Genomic DNA, 22,832 nt, shown 5'->3' on the forward strand with positions numbered 1-22,832 from the left:
AATTAAAACACATAACTCAACGTGAAGCGTGTGTTTTTGCCAGAATGTATTCTAATCAGACCAGATTACACATTGAATTGGGGGAAGGATGAAAGTAGAGTCTGAGGATAAAATTGAATGAATGAGTGAGTGAATGAATGAATGAATGAACGAACAATCCAGAAAAGGACACTGCACAGACCAAAGGTGAAAATATGCCATGAAGTGAGGAAAACGAGTAACTTTGATACCCTGTATTTGAGGGTTTGAGAAAAAAAAAATATTAGGAATCATTTTCCCAAGAGGAACTACAAGTCAGGTGATGTCAACATGCACTTGAAGAGGACAGGCACGGTCTCCTGAGTGGCAGGAATACAGACTGCAGGGCAGTTAGTTCTGCTCCTAAGTACTCCTAAGTCCTGTCTTCCACCCACCCATCCATCGCTTCTAGGATATACTCTATTAACAGTTACCCCTATGCTTTCCTGCATTTCACTTCTTCTCTGTTCCTTTGTTCATTTATTCAACAAACATTGATTGAGCACCTATTGAGCAGGATTTTAGGTACTGGAGATAAAGCTGTGCACAAACCGATTAAAACTCCTGCCTGGTAAAGTGGAGACGCTGGAGCAGCACCATCGGTGGGACTTCCTACGATGATGGAAATGTTCTGTGGATGCCATTGCCCACCGGTGGCCGTGGAGCACTTGAAATGAGACTCATGCAACTGAGGAATTGAATGTCTCATTTAATCTAAATTAAGTACATATTTATGTAGCTATGTGTAAGTACAACTGAGGAACTGAATGTCTGCTTTACATGAAGTGTATGTATTAAATGGCGTTGTAGTGCTAGTGGTTACCATATCGGGCAGTACAGCTTTAATATCTCTCAGTACCGAGAGATACATAACGAACTTCTCTCTCAACACATAAACCTATTCCCTTCTCCCCGCCCTGAAAATCCTCTCTTCTCATACCCAGGCTCCTATTCCCAGTTCTCTTGATCTCTCCTGGCAGAGAGTGCCATCCCTGGGGGTCAAGTTCAAACGTGTTTTGAGATGGGCAAGGTCCCTGGTCTCCCCGGTGACCTGATGCCGCGAGTAATGGATGTTCTTCGTTCCATTGCGTCTTACTCATCTCCGTGATGCCCTGGACACCAGCAGCCTCGCCTTTCTCAAAACACTTTTGCACACGTGATGGCCGGGTCTGACGCTTTCTGCCAGGTCCTGTCCCACCCCTGAGGCTTCTCCCTCTGTGTCATCATCTCCTTCCTCTTCTTGCCTCTTCTTGGTGCTTTTCCTCAATATGCCATTGTGGCCCTTGGCTTTTGCTTTTTTTGTTGTTGTTGTTTTTCTTTATCTGTTTACTCTGGGATCTCTACTCTACCATAATCCTATGCTGCCCCTTATTCATTCACCAGATATTTAGTGAGTGCCTGAAAGGGCTGGCCATGAAAAGCGCTTCAGGTACTACAAAAATAAAAAAGTCTCTGTACTCAAGGAGTGGACATTCTAGAAGGGGACGTGAATACTAAGCACAATTCAATAAACAGCATAATTTGAGACAGTGAGGGGCCTCTTTATCCAGAGGCACCAGGAAGGCAACATTTAGGCTACAGCCTGAAGGATTTGAAGAGGCCAGCGAAGACAAGAGGGAGGGAGAGAGTTGAGGGGATGGACCAGCATTTGGAGGAAAAGAAACCGCCAATATATCATGCCCATGGTGGGAGAGGCAGAGCAGAAAGGCAGAGTGACCAGAGGGGGACAGCGTGGCCTGCAGGGGTGAAGGCACGGAAGGTCTTGTGGTCATGGTGGAGTTTAGATTTTTCTTCCAAGCTTGCTGGGATCCAGTGGAAAGTTTTGACAAGGAGGGGTTACAGAAAACTGGCATCTCAAACTCAACGGGTCCACAACCAGCTTTTGTATCTTTTTGTTTGTTTGTTTGTTTGTTTTTAATTGATTTTTTACAGAGAGGAAGGGAGAGAGATAGAGAGCTAGAAACATCAAAGAGAGAGAAACATCAACCAGCTGCCTCTTGCACACCCCCTACTGGGGATGTGCCCGCAACCAACGTACATGCCAGAATCAAACCTGGGACCTTTTAGTCCGCAAACCGACGCTCTACCACTGAGCCAAACCGGTTTCAGCTACAACCAGCTTTTGATCTTCCTCCCAGCCAACCCCTTTGTCCATCTTCCCCGTCTCAATCGCAGCCACTCTTTCCTTCCGGTAGCCCAGGTCAGAGCCCTACAGCTGCCCTGGATTCCTCTCTCTCCCACCCCACGCTCCATCCTCCCCTTGGAAGCCCTGGTGGCTGCTGTGCTGTTCTCCAGAGTGCTTCCCACCATTTGACCTACTGTGTGTTTGACCGCTGTCACTCTGTTCATGGCAGCATCCTCAGGCCCCACCTGAGCGCACAGTAGGTGCTGAGGAACCTCATTGGATAACTAAGTGACCATCTCTCGGTGGTTCGTTCAGAACCAGGAAGCCGTTCTTCCCTTCCCTCTCATCCCCACCATTGCCCTAGCCCCGTCCAATGAGCCCTGTGGCCGGGAGAACGGGTTCTGGAGCACTGGTGTCCCAGGTCCAAGTCCTTCCTCGGTGGTGTGGTCCCCATGCACTCGTAGCATCCCGGGGCTTTAGTGTCCTGCTCCGTAAAATGGGGCTCATCCTGCTAAGTCCCGGGGTGCAGGAAGGAATGGATGAGCCCAGGCGAGCTCCCTGGTGCACGGCAATCAATGGCAGCTAAATATAAACCGGGGCCTCCTTTGTACTCCCACTGCCTTTGTCCTACTTCCAGCCCTCGTTATACCGGCCTGCTCTGCGGCTCCCTCCCCACTCCTGCCCCCATCACCACCAATCTGTCCCTTCAGCTGTCAGGCTTGTCTCCCTAACGCCAACCCCCATCGCAGCCCTCCCCTGCTCCGAAACCTTATGTGCCTCCCACTGTCCACACAAGACCCACCCCCTCGGCCTCCACAGCCTCCGCTGTGCGGCCCGCCGGTGGCTCCTGCACCACACACCCTGAGAGGCCTGTCTTCGCCTCCCATTCTCCTCCCCTTCCTTCTCACCTTCCAGGGGGAGACCGGGAGGTAGGTAGGCCGTCTTGGGTGCCGGCTAGCCTGGCCCTGGGCAGGAGGGAAGTTCTGCCTTCCTGAGGCTCAGACAAGTTTAGGCAAAGGCCATGCCGGGAGGAAACACGAGGCTGGGGTGTAACCCAGGTCTGAGACTTTGTGAGCGTGGCGCTGTACTGCCTCCTCAGACTCGGACTCCGCGATGATGCTGTCCCAGCCCTTCTGCCTGTATTCACGTCCTCCTCATTCCAGCCTCCTACAGCTCTGGGGCCAGAGGACTTGGTCTCTCATCCACGTACTGCCATCCTCTCTGGCGTAGGGTTGAGTTCACCTCGGTGTTACCATTCCGTCTGTCACAACCTGATCTAGACCCATTATCGCTCCCCTGGAACAATGCAGTTGCTTCCTCACCAAGGCTCTCAGTTTTTGGACTTGCCCCAGGGGGGTCTTATTCTATACTGGAGGCCCAGTGTATGAAATTCATGCACGGGGGTGTGCATCCCTCAGCCCAGCCTGCTCCCTCTTCAATCTGGGACCCCTGGAGCGATGTTTAGGCCCAATCCTGGTAGGACATCTCTCTCACAATCCAAGACTGCTGGCTCCCAACTGCTTGCCTGTCTGCCTTCCTGATTGCACCTAACCCTTTCTGCCTGCCAGCCTGATCACCTCTAACCACTTCCCTGCCAGTCTAATTGATGCCTAACTGCTCCCCTGCCAGCCTGGTCACCCCTAACTGACCTCCTCACAGGCCTGGTTTCCCCCTAACTGACCCCCCTGCAGGCCTGGTTTCCCCCTAAATGCTCTCCCCTGCCATCCTGAGTCATCCCCCTGCCCCCGACAATTGTCCTTCCCTGCAGACCTGGTTGCCCCCAACTTCCCTCCTCTGCTGGCCTGGCTACCCCTAGCTGTCCTCCCTTGTAGGCCTGGTCCCTCCTAACTGCCCTCCCCTGATGGCCATCTTGTGTGTTGGGGTGATAGTCAATTTGCATATTACTCTTTTATTAGCTAGGATATCAGATTATATATCTCTCTCCTTTGCTCCAAACCTTCCATAGCTTCCACCTCACTCAGAGCAAAAGTCAAAATCCTCCTGTGGCCTGCAAGGTCTCATCACCTCCCTGCCCTCATGTCCTCCTGCTGTGACTCTGGATCCCTTGGCTCCAGCCACACTGGCCTCTGCACTGTTATTTAAATGCACCAGGCATAGTTATGCCCCAGGACCTTTGCACTGGCTATCCCTCTGCCTCGAGTTTTCCCCCTGGCTTATTCCTGAGGCTTACCCCCTATCTTTCGTCACATCTTTACTTCAGTGTCTCTTTCCCTGGGCTGGCTGGCACTGTCTAGGTCTTTTACCACTGGCCACATGCAGCCATTAAGCACCTCAACTAAGATGTGCCCTGCTATGAAGAATATGCTCCAGATTTCAAAGACTTCCTCCAAATAATAAATATTTCATGTTGATTGCCTGTTGAAATGATAATGCTTTGAATGGACTGGGTTAAAGAAACCGTGTTATTAAAATTAATTTCACATGCTGCTGCTTTTTTCTTTTTTACTCTCTTAATGTGGCTGCTAGAAAATTACAAATTTCACACACAGCTCTTAGTAAAGTTCTCCTGGGCAGTGCTGGTCTGAGAATCCTTACCACTGAGCTACTTCCTTGCCAGATGGTAAAGAACAGTTGCTTTCACCATTACGCCCCTCATCCTGCCCCCATTCGCTGATGTTTCTCTTCCCCCTCCCTGCATTGCTTTTCTCCCTCGTGCTCATCACCCTGGCACCCAGCATACTTATTGGGTTTATTCTTGGTGCCCCCAGAATCCCTGTCTCCAGGACAGGGCCCAGCGTGTTGTAGGTACTCAGCTAATGCTTGTGAATTCAATGAAGACTCAAACGATGCTTGTCGTTTGCTCTGCACACTCTAACCAACTATCTGCCAAGAGGGGGACAAAGTGAGATGCAGAAATAGAATGGTGACTTGGGAACTCAAAGGAATATGAGAAGGTTGGTAGAGGAAGAGAAAAACAGAGTAAATGGAATTGAAAGTTATTTGGGGTTGTATGGCATCGCTCCCTCCTGTGCTCCAGCTCCATGGCACCATCTCATTCCTTAAATTTACCAAACTTCCTCCCACCCATGCTCTCTGTTTCAGCTATTCCGTTAGTCTAGAATAGGGGTGTCGAACTCAATCAGAGAAGGGGCCAAAATCTAAAATCCAGCCTAAATCGCGGGCCGAATGGTTTACTGAACAGTCATAAACTGTCATTGTGATGGAAACGCAGCGGAGTGCAGTGATGACAGCGCGGTGCGGGCCACATTGCAAGGCCTGGCGGGACGGATTTGGCCCGCGGGCCTGTGTTTGACACATGTGGTCTAGAAAGTTCTTCCCCCGTTGACCAGATTCCTCCTCATCATCCATGAGACCTCAGCTTGAGACAGATCCTCCCTGGGTCCCAGACTAGTTAATATGACCTTCTGTGTGCTGTCAGAGCTGTTGTCTTCTGGATCTCTCTAAGAATGCCTCATACCAGTGGTGGGTTTATTCATTGTGTTCATTTTTTTGTTAAACATTTTTCTTCTGTTCCAGCTCTATGGGGCAGGGAGAGTCTTGTGTATTTGCACTGCCTGGCACATAGGACATACTCAGATGCATGTTTGTTGATGGTTGAAAAATAGGTCCGTCCAATCTAAAGTGCCCTCTCTGCTCTAAGAGTAGTCTTGACAAAATGTTGAGAACAGCCCCTGCCTTAGTTTCGGGTGCCCCAGAATAGACCCTGAAACAAGGACTTAGGTGCAAGTAGTTCGTCTGGGAGGTGACCCCAGGACGTGTGATGGGCAGCTGGGATCAGTCCCTCTTAGGGACACATCATAGAGCCATTTGGAATAAGAGGTGAGGAAGCCTGGGAATTGATCCATCTACTCCCAGCAGCCTCTGGTTGCGGGCTGCTCCCATAGGGGCCTGTCTCCGTTTAGGAGGAAGCCCTCTGACAAAGACATACAGATACTGGCTTTTACAGGCCAAAGTGGTGAGGTCCAGACCCCTGGCAAAGACTTGATGACGCCTTCAAATGACTTGCTTAGCCGCCCTCCACTGGTTTTCAGTGGAGTGATGGTGACAGCCTGTTCTGCTGAGTGGCTCCGCGGTAGCTCATTGCCCATCACTTACCTTGGGAACGGGCTCATTCTGGAGACAGGACAGGAGATTCCCCAGGAAGCCTCAGGAGGGGAAGCTGTGGGACCCCCTTTTCTCTCCAGTAACACTTTTACACAGGGGGTCTTAGTGGGTGGGGGTCTTTCCAGGTGAGGTAGGGGTCTGCAGAAGGCGTGTCTTACCGGTATTTGCAAGAGCAACTCCGTCTGACCTGAGACTTGGGGTCTACAGCTGCTTTCTAGAGCCAGTGCCAGCTGGCCCACACCATCAGGGCCACATCCCTTCCTGGTTTGTCCATTCTTCCACGTCTTCACGAGGAGCTTCCTATGTGCCGGGCACTGTGCCAACCACTTGGCAACTATCAGTTCATTTAATCCTCACAGCCCTTTGCGGTGTGCTGCTGTTTGGAGTGCGGTGCTGAGCACTGTACTCTCGGGCACAGTTGTCATCGCATTCTGCGAAGGGGGAAACTGAGGCATGGAGCAGGAAAGCGACATGCTCAAGGTCCCCCAGCTGGGAAGTGGCAGGACTAGGACTTGAACCTGTGTCCTCTGGACTATTAACACTGAACTACTTCCCTGCCAGATGGTAAAGAGCACCAAGCCCCTGAAGGCTCTGCCACTCTCCCAGTCTCCCCCCCCCTCCCCTCGGGCCCCAGGCTCCCCTCAGTCCATTCTGATCGTGGTTGTGAAATGTATTGGTCACCCCCCCACCACCACCACATTCCATTCCATTCCTCCTCCTCCAGCATTTATTTTCATCAGCCGTCCAGCCGTTTGGGGTCATACATCGCCTGCTATCCCGTGAAGCAGGTAACATGAACACTGTTTTTACAGGTGACAGAACTGAGGCCCAGCAATGGAGCGTCCTCTGCCTGCGGCCACCCAGCCAATAACTGACAACGTCCAGCCCCAAGCACCCCGCCCGTCTGCCTGCCCCTGACCCTGACACCCACCCTCTGTCTTCCATTCTGGTCTCTTTCTTCCAGCATCTTGGCGACCGTTGGGACAGAGTTTGACCTTCGGACACTGAGGGCAGTTCGAGTGCTGCGGCCGCTCAAGCTGGTGTCTGGAATCCCAAGTGCGTGAGTTTCCGATCCTGGCAAGGGGTCCGCTCAGGGCCCCGGCGTCGTCAGTGTCCGCTCCACCTCTCAGGAGGGGCCCCCGACTGCCCCCCTACCCTGTGCCGGGGCAGCCTCCGCTTTGGGGAACCCTCGGGAGCCTGGCTTCAAGTCTGGGGGAGCTCCTGAAAGCAGGGCAGGACCCTTGTCCATCCCCACAGCCCCCATGTATGAAATGCCTGCTGGTTCTCAGGAGCCGCGCTGAGAGCCACACGCCGTCCCATTCAGCGCTCACAACCTGGTGAAGCTGCCAGCGCTGACATCTCCGTCTCGCAGATGGGGAGACAGGCTCAGGGTGGCTGAGTGATTGGATCACGGTGCCGTGGCTGCCCTGTGGCAGAGCGAGGAGTTGGCAAGCGTGGCCACGTGCCTGGGCAGGGACCCTGGTGGCCGTCACCGTTACAGGCATTGCACAAAAGAGCTTTCTATGCATTACTTTAGTTCAGTATTGTCATCCCCCCATAAACCCGTTTTACAGATGAAAAGGCTGAGACGCAGAAAGGTTAAACTTCTCGCCTGAGTTCTTGCAGCTTTTTGGTGATGAGTCCCAAAGTCCATTCCCGTTCTACACGGCTTCCTCGTTCTCTGAGGACGCTTCTCCTCCAGCCTCTGGCGGTGGCTGCAGTATTCAGGGTCAGGATTATGCTCGGCTGCAAAAATAAAACCAAACAAACACTGAGCTGGCCTTTTCCTGTCCCACTGCCTCGGTTATTATTATCTGCCAGGCACTGCTCTAAGTATTTGCCATTGTAAAACCCATTTACCCCCTCATCGCGAGCCTGTGATGTGGGTTCTGTCGCTGCCACCATTTTCATGGGTGTCGCTCTTCAGGTTCATTGCCATCGGGATGTAAAGAGCAGGATTTCCCAGCTGACCACCGGCAGGGTCTTTTGGTAGAAAGAAGGCCCTTCTGGTCAGGCGTCTGCAGGGTCCCAGCAGGTGCCTGCAACCTTTTAAATTAAGAGCCACCCTTAAGCTAGAACTAACAGGAGTCCGGCATGTCAGGTACTTGGCTAGGTATCCCCTCTCGCACTGGATTGTGGGAGGGACGTACTGTCGTGATGCCCACTGACAGGTGAAGAAACGAGGTTCCGAGTGGCTGTTTGACTTGTTCCAGGTCACGTTGCCAGCAAGTAGGTGACCAGGGCTGTCTGGTCCTCTCCAAGCAGACTTGGGTGTTCAGCTGCCCTTCTTTATGAGGGGAGGAGTTATCTGAGGGGGGGGGGGGGGGGGAGGGAGTGGGGGGTGAAGAGCACCAGGGTTGTCCTCCCATGTGGGGCAAGGAGGCTGGCCTTTTGTACCCTCTGCTCAGTTCCTGGGGTGGGAGATGGGGCAACAACAGTCTCCCAGGTGAGGCATCTCTTTATAACCAAGGCAACTCTATGGCGAGGAGGGGGCAGGAAGCCCTTAGCAGCCAGTGCTCACCGCAGCCGCAGGGCGGGTGCACCCACAGCAGAGGGGTTGTGGCTTGGCCCAGCCATGCTGCCTTCATTAGCATCGCCTTCCATTGGGCCCCCAAGTGGAGCATCAGAGTCCCGGGGGCCATCTCAGACAGTGCCCCTCTCACATAAGGTCTCCTCCTGGCAGGAGGGGCTGGTCTGGGCCGGGCAACGTTCTCTCATTGAGAAGCACGTCCCGGGTTGTATGTCGGATCCTCGTCTTCACCACAGACGTTCCTAGCGGAGAGCCCAGTGGTTACAGGCCTAGGCTCTGCCCTCACTCACACCGGGTTCGGATCCCGGCTCTGTTGTTTCTCGTGCGCTTGGGTGAAACCACGACAGCTCTCCGGCCTTGCTTCCACCTCTGCAAAAACGGGGACCTCGTGGTGGGCCGGTGCCGGAGGCCAGTGGAATCACGTCTGGTTTCTCTGGGTTGGAACCGGGACGCCCATCGCTTGCCCGTGCCGAGCGGCAACCTGCCAATGCGGTGCCTTGGCCTGAATTAGGAAAAGGTGCCCTTGTTGGAGGGGGGAATTTTAGTAAAAGGCACCCCGCTCTGGGTGAGAGCCCCCCAGCACCTGGGGCCGTGGCCCAGAAAGCAGTGGATTCCCACTCCTTTTAGCCCGAAGGTTCATCAGACGACACAGCGTATGTCAAGTACTTTTTTAAGTGTTTTAAAACAAGTGCTTTTAAAAATTAAGGGGTGGGGGGTGTTCCTGTTATACTAAGGAGCAGCCTCTGTGTGTCCTGTCTTCACTATCAACCACCCCCAGCCTCCGTGGGCTCTGGGTTCCCTCGGAAGCCTGGGGGGGGGGGGGGGGGCGCCAAGGAGGGCTTCTGGGTAACTGCTCACAGCCACGGGGCATCTCTCTCTGTCTCCCCAGGTTTACAAGTCGTCCTGAAGTCCATCATGAAGGCGATGATCCCCTTGCTGCAGATCGGCCTTCTCCTATTTTTTGCAATCCTTATTTTTGCAATCATAGGGTTAGAATTTTATATGGGGAAATTTCATACCACCTGCTTTGAAGAGGGGACAGGTAGGTCCGGACATCATGCTATTTCCCTCCCAACCTCGCTCCCGTGTCTTTTCCTCCCCTGGGGACAAGCTCCCGGGCGGGCTCTGCAGGGTTCGCGTCTCCGGGAAGCTCCCAAATGCACTGCAGGCAAGACGGAGCATAGCAGCACCCCAGATCCTGTTGTTGCTGGGGCCTTGCTTTGGGGTTCCCCAGAAGCTGTCCCAGGCGTAAGTAGTTTATTTGGGAAGTGGTCCCTGGAAGTGCCATTGGGGGCGTGTGGAAGTCAGACAGGGGAGGGAAGAAGCTCAGAAAGGGGTGTCATCAAGCAGACTACCACTGTGGGCAGCCGGGGCTCGGCCCCAGGGGGCACCTCGAGGAGACAGCCGTGCCCCTGAGGAGCGAGGGAGCTGGGCACTTGCTCACTGACTTCTGCCCATCCCTGGTGAGGACGGCTTCTGGTGGGCATGAAGGTGTTTTCAGGTGACAGCAGGCAGGCCAGGAGACAGCAGGATACGGACAGGGTGCCGACGACCTCTGCCAGATTCCCTGGCAGTGCCCAGAGCCCACACCGAGTCCCAGAGCAGATAGAGGAAGGGCCCCCTGGCCAGGGGTCTGAAGGTTTTCTGCGTAGTGACCTGAGGAAAAGGAGAACGGGGATGGCTTCTCCCTGTGCCTCAAGCTTTCCGACGGGGAGTCCCGGCCCTGGCCAGGCAGAACAGGGGCCTGGCCCCTCGCCTTTCCACGCGGTGTCAGTGTCAGCCCCAGGCTGGGGTAGGTCGTATGGATGTGGGGCTGGCAGGAGAAAATCCAGGAGGCACCCCCAGAACTCGGCTCGGAGTCAGCAACGTGGCGGGGCAGTGTCCCCACTATCCACACACTCAGGGACCCAATAGCTTCCAGATACATTTGCAGTTAAATCCCCTTCTACCGACTGGAATCGCATAAGGAGGGAAGCCCGTGTTTCAGGATTTGGTCCATTGGCTGTCTCGGCGCCAACGGGCTGGATGGCAGTGCTAGTCCTAGGTCTGGGACTCCGTGAATTGAAGGAATGGACAGAGTGGACGGTGGAGCTGAAAGAGGCCCCACCGTCTGTTCTGTCCAAGGAGAGAGGTTGTCGGCAGGACGTGCTAGGAGAAGATTCTGCCCTGGAGAGCCTTCCCCCGCCCCACCTGCTCTGCCGTGACCCTCTCCCTCCCAAGCGGCTCAGCTCCTCCCCTGTAGGAAAGGTTTATTTGAGAAGCTTTTTTCCCTTTTTTTTTTTTTTTTTTTTTCTTCTTGCTCTTCTTGTCTCCTTTTCTCCTGAGCTCGTGAAGTTCGCTCAATATGGGATGTCCTAATTATTTCTTTCCCCGATGAAGAAGGTGCTAATTGAGGCAGAGCTATTTCTGCGCCTGGCCACACCACCAGGCGGGAATTCGGGGAGCGATACAGGGCAGGGCCCCCTGGAAAAAGCAGCCAGGAGCAGAGAAACCAGGACATCTGGGTCCTAGGTTTGGTCAATTTGTTGGCTTTTTTAATTTTTTTCTTTCCAGCCAAGAAGACATGGGACAGGCTTGGGTCTGAGAGGGGTTCTGAGGGGACAGGCGTGGGTGGGGCCGCCAGAGGTGGGAGGCCTCTGTTTAGGAAGATGACTGAGGAGCTCACGATGACAATTCTAAGGCGTGTGAGTAAGAGACAGATATACACAGACACCCAGGCAGCAGGTTAAATTTAAAATATATTTTTAACCAAATTCCTCAGGCTCTGGACGGTTGCTTTTCCAGAAGCAGCGCTCCGAGTGTTTCACAACAGGAGGCAGGGAGTTAGGGGGGAAGCAGGATCAAGGACGCCACTGGGCAGAGCCGCTAAAGATAGACAAGTTTTCTGTTGCATTTCTTTTCTTTTTTTCTTCTTTTTTAAATATATTTTATTGATTTTTTACAGAGAGGAAGAGAGAGGGATAGAGAGTTAGAAACATCGATGATGAGAGAAACATCGATCAGCTGCCTCCTGCACACCCCACACTGGGGATGTGCCCACAACCAAGATACATGCTCTTGACTGGAATCGAACCTGGGACCCTTCAGTCCGCATATCGACGCTCTATCCACTGAGCCAAACTGGTTTCGGCTCAGTTGCATTTCATTGTCATCAGGAGCCTGGTTCCCGGGCGCCCAGCACCGTGCTAAATGCTCACAGAAACACGGAGATAAAAGTGGATTCTACCCGCTTTCCAGCAGCTTCCAAAATAGTTTAAGGAGACAAGTGCCCTCTTTTGCAACCAATTCATAGTAATGAAAATGAGTAATGAATGCAAGATGTTATCCCCACGCTATGCACATGCGAGAGCAACCGTAGCCCTGAGGAGAGGGAAGATCAGTGTTCAGTGGGGTAACATTTGCAGGAATAGAGCCAGACTTGGGCACAGGGTGAAGGCAGAAGATTCCCAGCAGGGGCAACCTTCCCAACAAGCAGGGGTTCTCATCCTGTCCAATAAAAACAGAATATGCTAATTGACCGGCATGCCCTCACAAAGATGGCGGTGCCCACAGCCAATAAGGAGGGAATATGCTCAGGTAACCAGGGCCGGCTGAGGCTTGCACTGCCGGCAGTGGCAGCAGCAGAGGTGTGATGGGGGTTTCGCATTCGCCTGGTTGCCTCCTACCCCTGAGGACTACCAGAATTTTCATGCACCGGGCCTTTAGTTTTGTAGAGGAGCCAATGAATTTTTTCGTCTTACCCTGAGCCTTATGTTTAAACCACAGCCCCTCTACCAGGTCCAGGGTGAATGGGAAGGTGTTTCCAGCCCTTTAAACTAGTGACACTTCTGAGAGCAGTGGGCATCAGTGTGCATGACTTCGCGTTTCTGTTTAACTCGGCTTCACAGGCCAGTGAGGTGCCTGCATTCCCTGCTGATTTAGGGTTTAGGTCCCTGTGCTGAGTGGAGGCTGGACCTGTGTTCACAGCCTGGCGCACATGTGCTGAGATGAGTTTTCACCCAGAGAGAAGCCTGAGTTTACACACTAAGCTGTCGGTTTTCTCAGTGTATAATGTCACTCTCTGAGAACCCTCAGAAATGTCACTCACTGAATAGGGTCCTCTCACGTCTGCCGCTCTGGTCCGCTGGGGACACGCCCGGGGTGTGTGCTCCTCGGACTCCGTGTGTTCACGCATGCATCCCTCCCGCCTGATCAGCCCCTCAGACTTTAGACCTGACTGTCAGCCCCAGCCCCCTTTGCCGAGAAGCTGTCTTTGGTTGCTAGCAAAAGGCTCCTCCGTTTGCACGTGTCTCTCTATGTGTGGCATTTTCACAATCTGCCTCCTGCTTTGGAGGAAGAAAGCTTAGCTCCTGTGCCTAAGAGTAAGTACCGTATGTACTGGCCCGCATCACCCCCAGAACAGCTCTGAGCGCAGCACATCTCAAGAAAAAAAAAATCAGACTATGGAAGGATAACACCATGTGATGGACAACTTTGCCCTAATGGAGTATGGAGAACACTGCACCCAGCTACCTCACCATGCACACAGCACATTTACCAAAGTTGACTGTTAGGGACCATTGAGCACTTCTTGACAGATTTCAAAAGACTGAATAATACAGAACATATCCACTAGCCACAATGCAATTAAGCTAGAAATCAGTAACAAAAAGACCATTCTAAATGTGTCTGGAGATTAGGAGACATAGTTATTTGTGGGTGAAATAGCAGCATGTCTGAGATTTTCTTTAAAAATACTCTAGTGCCGAAACCGGTTTGGCTCAGTGGATAGAGCGTCGGCCTGCAGATTGAAGGTTCCCGGGTTCAATTCCAGTCAAGGGCATGTACCTTGGTTGTGGGCACATCCCTAGTAGGGAGTGTGCAGGAGACAGCTGGTCAATGTTTCTCTCTCATCGGTGTTTCTAGCTCTCTATCCCTCTCCCTTCCTCTCTGTAAAAAAAGCAATAAAAAATAATAATAATAATAATAATAATAAAATAATATATATATATATATATTTTAATACTCTAGTGACCAGGCAAAGTGTGGGAAGGAGATATAGATAAAACAAGAGTAGCCCTGAGTTGATAAATGTTGAAATTGGTGATAGGTACATGGGAGTTCATTATACTACTCTATTTTACATATCTCTGACAAGTTTTGTGTGGTTTTTTTTTTTTTTAAAGAGAAATACTTCTCGGTTATCCCTGGGTCAAAGAAGAAATAATAGTGGAAACTGCCAAATATTTTACCTGAACAATGATGACACTTGACAGAATTAACAGCGTGCAGCTAAAGCTACACTTAAAGAGCAATGTATAGCTTTAAAGGAAGTTAACTCACCTAAACAATGTAGGAAAAGTAATAAAGCTTTAGAGGATAAATTCATGAAATAGAAAACAATGAATAGATCAACGAAGGCAAGTGTTGGGTTTGTTTTTAACAAAATTGATCAATTCGTCCCAATACCCCCCCCCCCCCCCCCCGCCCCCAGCAGCATTGCCCCTTCCTGGGCCCCTACTTCTCAGCGCTTTCTTCCCAGGCTCCTCCTCCTGACGTTCCTCCCCTTCCCTTTCACAGATGACATTCAGGGTGAGTCTCCGGCTCCATGTGGGACCGAGGAGCCCGCCCGCACCTGCCCCAACGGGACCAAATGCCAGCCCTACTGGGAAGGGCCCAACAATGGGATCACTCAGTTCGACAACATCCTGTTCGCAGTGCTGACTGTTTTCCAGTGCATCACCATGGAAGGGTGGACTGACCTCCTCTACAACGTGAGTGACGAGGGCCAGAGGGGGGCCCTCCCAGGATGAGCCAGCTCCTGAGGCTGCAATGGGGGGACTCTGAGCCAGGGAGGCAGCCCAGGGACAACTCAACATGTTCTCTGAAGCTCAGGCCTTTGAGAATGGAAGGCAGGCGGCGGGTGGGGGGTGGGGGGGTGGGGGGGGGGCGCGTTGATCATCCTCAGAACTCTTTCGTTAAGGAAGGCCCCTTGGGACATGGGAAGCCAGAGGGCATGCGGATGTTGAATACTTTTTCACTGGGCAGGCCTTTAAATGTAATTTTAGATTTTTTAATACAGGCACTTCACCTTGCTTCATTGCGCTTCACCCATTGTGCTTCGCAGATATTTTTTTTTCTTTTTCTTTGTTTTTTTTACAAATTGGAGGTTTATGGCAACTTGCTTTGAGCAGATTTGTTGGTTTAACTTGTAGAGAAGTCATTTCTTTAAACTCTCACTAAAGTCTGGGACAGAAAAGACAGATGACTGGGAGCAGGGAGCCCACCTCGGGTTTTGGCTTTGGTTTTCAGTTTTACGGAGGTATAACTGACATCTGACATTATCGTTTGATGCAGCATGACTGGGGCTTACATATATTGTAAACTGACGACCACCCTGAGTTCAGTTAACACCCATCACCTCCTATCGTTACCCAAACGGTGGTTCTTCCTGCAACGAGTACGGTGTATCTTGTCTGGAAGTTTGTGTCTCTGACCAGCTTCACCCAGCTCCTTCTCTCCTGCCTCTTGGTAACCACAAATCTGATCTCTTTATCTAAGAGTTGGGTTTCTTTTGACTCCAGTATAAATGAGATCATATAGTATTAGCCTTTCACTCAGCACAGTGCCCACAGGCGTCAGCCACAGTGTCACAACTTACAGGATTTCCTTCTTTCTTATGGCTGAATAGTATTTCACTGTGGGGGGTGTGTGTGTGTGTGTGTGTGTGTGTGTGTGTGTGTGAGTGATGTTTTCTTTACCCGTCCGTTCATTGGTGGGTACTTAGGTTGCTTCCATGCCTTGACTGTTTTTGAATAATGCTGCAATGAACATGATATCGCTTCAGTTTAGTGTTTTCATTTCCTTTGAAGAAGTATCCAGAACTGTAATTACCGGATCATATGGTAGTTCTATTTTTAATTTTTGAGGATAACAGCCCCACCAGCAGTGCACGAAGGCTCCTTTCCTCCACATCCTCACCATCCCTTGTCTCGTTTGGACGATGGTCATTCTAAAAGGCAGGATGTGATGCTTGATTGTTTTACCTCAGCGATCCTTACCTTGTCGAGCCACAGATCACTTTGTCATCAGATGACTTTAAAGGCATAAATTAAAAGAGATGGGATAACAAAGAAAGCCAAATGTATTGAAATTGTTACCAAAATATTTGTTATTTGTGAGCCCTAGTCAGTTTGGCTCAGTGGATAGAGTGTCAGTCTGGGGGACTGAAGGGTCCCAGGTTCCATTCCAGTCAAGGGCGCATGCCCAGGCTGCACAATTGACCCCCATGTTTGGGGGCATGCAAGAGGCAGCCAATCAATGACTCTCTCTCATCACTGATGTTTCTATCTCTCTCTCTCCATCTCCCCTTCTCTCTAAAATCAATGAAAATATAAATAAATACAGATCTGTGATGCAGTTTTAGACTTTATTAACCCATCGCCAATGGACCTGGTGATGGTTCGGAGAAATCCCATTGTTTCATGAGAGTTTTAAGCTCAAAAGGATTTGTGCGATGTCTGAAAACTATGAGGTTTCTGGTGGGGACAGGCATCATGTACCATCCAGACACCTGCCTCCCTTCATAATGGAAGAGAATGCCCCTCTCCTGTGGAAATTTAGAAAGTGAAGAATTCACCTTGTTCTCTTCAAATTTGCAGACTCCTTGAATTCTATCCTCAGGAGTCCTTAGGACCCCCCTCTCCCTCCCCCCCCCCCAACACTTGAGACTCAAGGACTCTCACAAGTGACTTCTTCTGTCACTGGGCCTGGAGACCCTCAGAGGAGGTGACCGTTTAGGCGGGTCCTTGTAATGAGATGAGTGCCTTTATAAGAAGAGACTCCGAGCCCTAGCCAGTTTGGCTCAGTGGGTAGAGCATCGGCCTGCAGACTGAAGGTCCTGGGTTCAGTTCTGGTCAAAGCCTCATGCCCAGGTTGTGGGCTCAACACCCAATTGGGGGCGTGCAGGAAGCAGCCTATCAGTGATTCTCTCTCATCGTTGATGTTTCTATCTCTTTTTCCATCTCATTTCCTCTCTGAAGTCAATAATTTTTTTTTTAATATAAGAGACACCAAGATCTTAGTTGTGTGTGTCTGTCTCTCTGTATCTCCTCCTCTTCCTCCTCCTCCTCTTCCTCCTCCTCCTCCTCCTCCTCCTCCTCCTATTTCCCGCCTCCCTGTGACTTCCTGTGTTTCTCTCACTATTTCTTTCTCCATTAATGTTAATTAAGAAGGCAACACAATGGAGTTTAGTTGGTGATTATAAACACATGCCCCTTGACAAATGATCGCTAATGGTTGAAGCTGATCTTGACTTAAGCCCTTTTTCACTCATAGATGTTCATTTTGGCCAATATCAAAGCATCAGATTTGGGGGGCCTAAAATGACATTTTCATTCAACGAGTGAGTGAATCCTGTGTGCCGGCACTCCTGCAGGCACCGAGGGTGTGCAGTGAACAGAGGAGGCTGATCCCTGTTGGAGGGCAGTTGACATTTTAGTGGGAGAAGCAGCAATCAACAAGATAAGAGATACCTTTTTATATATATTTATTTTTCTTTATAAAGGGCCAATAACATCTTAAACGGTTCAGGCTCTGTGGGCCATGCAATCTCTGTTGCAACTACTCAACCTTCTGCCTTAGCGTACTATCACGCCACAGAGAAAATGCATCACGAATGGGCTTGGGTGTGTGACAACGAAACCTTCACGGACAAAACAGGTGGCTGTAGTTCGCCAACTCCTGTGTCAGAAAATGATTCAAGTTCAGGAGAAAAACAAAAACAGCAGAGGGGTTGTGGATCGTCAGGGTGAGAGGTTGCAGCTCCTCTAACAAGTCCCGAAGCAGATGAGGAGGAGCCATGCATGTCCGTAAGCGTAGAGACACTGAGGCCAACAGGACAGCCAGAGCAAAGGCCCTGGGGCAGCAGTGAGCTTGGCATTTGTAAGAAGCCGCAAGACAGCCCATGTGGCTGGAAGGGAGTGAGTGAGGGCAAGAGGGAGCTGGTGAGTCCAAAGATGGTGCCAGATACCGCATAGGAAGAGACACTATGTGTCATTCTAACCGGGACCGTTTTGAAAATAAATGGGGAAAGGAGGACTCAGACTTTTATTATTTTTTATTATTATTATTATTATTATTATTATTATTAATTTTTTTACAGAGAGGAAGGGAGAAGGATAGAGTCAGAAACATCAATCAGCTGCCTCCTGCACACCCCTCACTGGGGATGTGCCCGCAACCAAGGCACGTGCCTCTGACGGGAATCGAACTTGGGGCCTTTCATTCCGCAGGCTGAAACTCCATCCACTGAGCCACACCGGTTTCAGCAGGACTCAGACATTTTTCACAGGCGTTGCATGACCTGTAACAGGTATAAACGGGGACATGCAGCCTTCCTCGTGGCTATGGTGGGCCTTTATCCCTTTCACCATCAAATCCACCCCGTTATTATTCTATGTGCTGTGGTAGTGGGTGTTCTCGTGAGCTGAGGTGTTTCTTTTCTTCCTTTCACATCCTCTATATTTTTCCTAAATGAACCATGCTAAAAATAAATAAATAAAAAATAATAAATAATAAATCAGAGGGAAATAAACCATAACACAGAAGGCACTTAAGGATTTTACTGGGACTCGGCCATTAATTTGTTTGACGGGTATGTATCGAGTGCGTGCTAAGCACCGGGCGCCACGCTGGGCGCTGGCCATGCTGGCCCGAAGCAGGACCTCCACTCTCCTATAAGGCTCTCAGGGGCCCGTCGTTCTAAACATAAAGAGCAATGTAAGCACAGCCAAGGGGGCAGACAGGAAGAAAGTCAGGTACAGGCCAGAGTAACAGCCCAGCCCCAGCCGTGAACCCACACTGTGTGCGAACCAGGCAGATACACTGTCTCTCTCAGCCTCAGTTTCCCCATCCGCGGAGTATGGCCGTCATAGGAACCAAGGGGTGTGTTGTCAGCTCACAGGGTTCCAGGAAAGCGGCCGTGGGTGTCCTGCCTGCCTCTCAATTCCCGGGAATCCGGCCTGGTCATTGGAAGGAGAGAGAGAGACAGTTCCCAGTCGTTGGTATTATTTAAACAGTCCACCCGCAGGGACCTCAGATCGGCATGCATTCCCCATGTATCTGACATACAGTGAGCAGCTACTGAGTGCTGAGTGCCGTTCCAGGCACCGAGGAGTAGGGTTTTAGGGAGCAAAGAATCTGTAGACAAGCGGATGCATAAATCGACAACTTGATTCGGTGTGGGGAACATGCTAGGAAGAGCATGAGATGCTCGGTTGTGCTGAATAGAGGGGGAAACCTTTGCCCGGAGATCTGGGAAGGTTTCTCTCTAAGGCTGAGTGATAAGGAGGAATCAACCAAGCCAAGATGGGTTCCAGGCAGAGGCTCAGAGAACAGAAACAACTGGCTCATTGTAATCTCTTTTTATATGTTTTTTATTGATTTCACAGAGGGAGGAAGAGGGAGAGGGAGAGAAAGAGAAACATCAATGATGAGGTAGAATCATTGATTGGCTGCCTCCTGCATGCCCCACGCTGGGAATCGAGCCAGCAAACAGGGCATGTGCCCTGACTGGGAATCGAGCTGTGACCTCCTGATTCGTAGGTCAATGCTCAACCCCTGAGCCATGCTGGCCGGACTGTAATCTTGAACTTGAACTTTCTGGGTATCAATTTCTCCATCAGATGTACAGGAGAGATCTCCCTCCTCCCCCCACCTGCCATTTAAGATCCATAGTAGGGTCAGTGAGAAAGTGACATTTGAGAAATACCTGAAGGAGATGAAGGAACAAACTCAGGAGATGCCAGGGTGTATGAGTCAGGAAAGCTAGGTTATGCTGCAGAAACAAACATCCCCCAGAGCTGCCAGGGAAGGAGAAGCGGGCTCTGCTTAACATGGTCACTTGGGATCTACCTCACGATGGGAGCAGCTGCCTCATAGCACAAGTCCACTTGCTGCCCTAAAAGGAAAGCAAGTCCTAGGGGGCCCCACACGGACGGTTCCATGGTCTGGTCCAGAAGTGATACAGTATTATTTCCACTCCCTTTTCATTGGCCATCACGTGCCATGGGGCCCTCGGCTGGCCACAGGGATAGCCGCATCTTCACCAGAAGTAGGTTGCGACGGCACTAATGGGAAAAAGCGTTCCAGGCGGTGGAACTCTTTTAAAGCTTTTGGAATAAAGACAGGCCGGTCTTGAGAGCACATCCTTCTCGGCATTATTAATGGCTTTGACAAGTGAGCGAGTTCCCCAGCCTTTTCCTCCTCACTGCACCCGGACTCACGCACCACCCGCCCTGCGCTGCCCAAGCAGAGGAGACCCGGGAGGAGGGGCGGCCGTGTGCCCCCACATTCTCTGCTGCCACAGAACGGCCGCGGCAGCTCCAGGCTTTCCGTGTTGGAAATGTATTTCTCATTTTGCTCCTGAGCAAACCGCAGGGAAAGCCCACCTCCTACTGAAAAACCCCTGCCAACTTCCTCATCGGTTATTGGGCCCAGAGCACGGGAGTGACTAATGAGAGCTGGATCTGGAGGAGAACACGTGTCTGTAAAATCGGGCCGCAGAGCCCCAACCCCCAGGGAGCGACAAGCAGACGATGGAGGAGGGAGAGGAGGGGCCGTGTCTTGGGTTGGGGATTCGGGCTGCCCAGGGAGCATAGACCCACCTCTCGTTCGGTTATTGATCAGGCATTGATTGAACACGGCCGGCTGGCCTGGCCTGGTCCTGGGGAATGCAGCAGGGACAGAAAGTCCCTGGCCCTTGTGAACCGACATACCTGCCGGGGAAGCGGACAGCGTGCAGGAGAAATAACCAAGGAGATGCACTGGGCTGGGGTGGGGGGGGGGGGGGGGGGGGGAATAGAACAGGAAATGGGATTAGAAATGAAGGGTGCAAGTCTAAAGGGCCCATGAAACACTAACACCCTGTTCCCCCAGCCCCTGGCACTCACCATTCTGCTTCCTTTCTCTGTGCATTTAACTCCCAGGGACCTTATGTAAGTGGAATCATACGCCATTTGCTCTTTTGTGACTGGTTTATGCCACTTAACACAATGTCCTCGGGTTTCTCCTTCCCTTTTAAGATAAAGTTGACTTTCTTAAAATAAAATAAAACAAAAAAACTATTCCAGTAAAGTAAACATACAGAAACCCCCCAAAATCATAAATGAGGAGCCTGATGGATTTTCCCCAGCCCCCAGACCAGGACACAGCAACTTCTGAGACTCAGAAGCCCCCCCTTCCTGCTCCCACCCCCACCTCCAAAGGGTGCCCCCTCTGGACCTCAAGATCATTAACTAGTTCACCTATTTTTATAATTTGCACACTTGGACTCTTCCATTTGCCCTCTTCCTGCGTTTGACAGCGCGATGGGTGGCAGGCAGTCACTGCACCACATCCCCCTTCTCTGTCCTCTCCCCCGTGGGTCCCCAGTTCAGGGCGATCGTGAAGATCACGTGGGCCTTCGGCAGGTGGCAGGCTCACACTCCCAGGAGGGGGGTCTCCAGGAGGCGGTGCGGGTCATAATTAACTTAGTAGAAATCTCCAACCCCTTTTTTCAAAAACGGCTTTACTATGAATTGTGGGTTGAATGTGTCCCCCACAAAAAAAGAAAAAAAATCCATATGTTGAAGTCCTAGCTCCCAGTGTATGGGTATAATGAACTTACTTGGAAATGGGATCATTGCAGAAGTAGTTAGCTATGTTAAGGTAAGGCCCTTAGGGTGGGCTCCAATCCAGTATGACCACAACCTTGTCAAAAGGGGACATGTGGACACAGACGTGCACACGTCATGTGAAAATGAAGGCGGAGGTCAGGGCGGTGCCTCTGCAAGCCAAAGGACACCAAAGATTGTCAGCAAACCCCCAGATTCCGGGGACGGGGGGGGGGGGGGGGGGGCGGCTGGCAGATTCTCTCTCACAGACCCCGGAAGGAACCAGCCCTGCCAACACCATGAGCTTGGACTTCTGTCCTCGGAGCTCTGAGGCGATAAATGTCTGCTGTCTTATGCCGCCCAGAGTGTGGCTCTTTGTCAGCGGCCACAGGAAACACATACACCGCGTTCCCTCCCATGGACAGCACAGGAGGGTCCCAGGCCTGCCGAGCACTCACCTGACAGTAAAGGACCGATGGTGCTTTAAATTGCTGATCATACTGTTCTCTGGTGATTGATCAGCAATGCTTTCAAGAAAAGACCTTAATCAAGGGGTTGGGGCAGGGGGGATGTAAACAGGGGAACTGCCTTGCTGGTTTTACACCTCAGATCTTGGAATATTAAAACCAGGCAAGCCGAAACCGGTTTGGCTGAGTGGATAGAGCGTCGGCCTGCGGACTGAAAGGTCCCAGGTTCAATTTCGGTCAAGGGCATGTACCTTGGAAGTGGGCATATCCCCAGTAGGGGATATGCAAGAGGCAGTTGATCGATGATTCTCATCATCATCGATGTTTCTAACTCTCTATTCCTCTCTCTTCCTCTCTGTAAAAAATCAATTAAAAAATATTTTAAAAAATAATAATAAAATCAGGCAAAATGAGCTTTGGGCTGGGTCTAAGCAGCTTTGTTTTCCCAAATAACTGTCTGTCGAGGTGACAAGGACGCAAATACTGTGACGCTGGATTGAAGAAACTCCGTGGCACCTCTTTTCCTACATGAAACGGAAAGTATCATCTTTCTTCCCCCCGACTTTGCACCACATAGCAAACCAATGGACACTTCTGTCCCTCAAGATCCGGGATTTGCAATGAAAGGGGGGCATTTGTAGCTGAGCCCCTTGTGATGTTAATGTCCCTGGTATTTTTGGCAGCTACAATTCCATAGTTAAATTCTCAATTAGAACATAAGGGTAGGCTTTAACTAAATGTTTCGGTTGCTTCAGTTGTCACGTAGCTTTTGGTCAAAGATCGAGAGAGCATGTTAGTCCCTAGCCGGCTTGGCTCAGTGGGCAGAGCGTCGATTCCGGTGAAGGGCACGGACAGGGGCCTCGTGTGGGAGGCAGCCGATCGATGTGTTTCTCTCACGTAGATATTTCTCTATGTCTTCTCCTCTCTCTTCCATTCTCTCAAAAATCAATGGGAAAATATCCTTGTGTGAGGAT

General features: G+C 51.0%; 1 protein-coding gene across 17 annotated transcripts in view; it reads left to right on the top strand.

Moving 5' to 3' along the window:
* The window catches only part of CACNA1A (calcium voltage-gated channel subunit alpha1 A), a 316,764-nt gene that overhangs the window by 179,762 nt on the left and 114,170 nt on the right, over positions 1-22,832 (top strand). For all 17 annotated transcript variants that reach the window (XM_045576057.1, XM_045576056.1, XM_045576055.1 and 14 more), the window contains 3 exons: positions 7,194-7,285; positions 9,649-9,801; positions 14,319-14,512. In XM_045576057.1, the coding sequence (XP_045432013.1) occupies positions 7,194-7,285; positions 9,649-9,801; positions 14,319-14,512 (439 nt within the window). The remainder of the gene's footprint in view (positions 1-7,193; positions 7,286-9,648; positions 9,802-14,318; positions 14,513-22,832) is intronic.

Source organism: Pipistrellus kuhlii, unplaced genomic scaffold (genome assembly GCF_014108245.1).
Source record: "Pipistrellus kuhlii isolate mPipKuh1 unplaced genomic scaffold, mPipKuh1.p scaffold_m20_p_73, whole genome shotgun sequence".
NCBI classification, from domain to species: Eukaryota; Metazoa; Chordata; class Mammalia; order Chiroptera; family Vespertilionidae; genus Pipistrellus; species Pipistrellus kuhlii.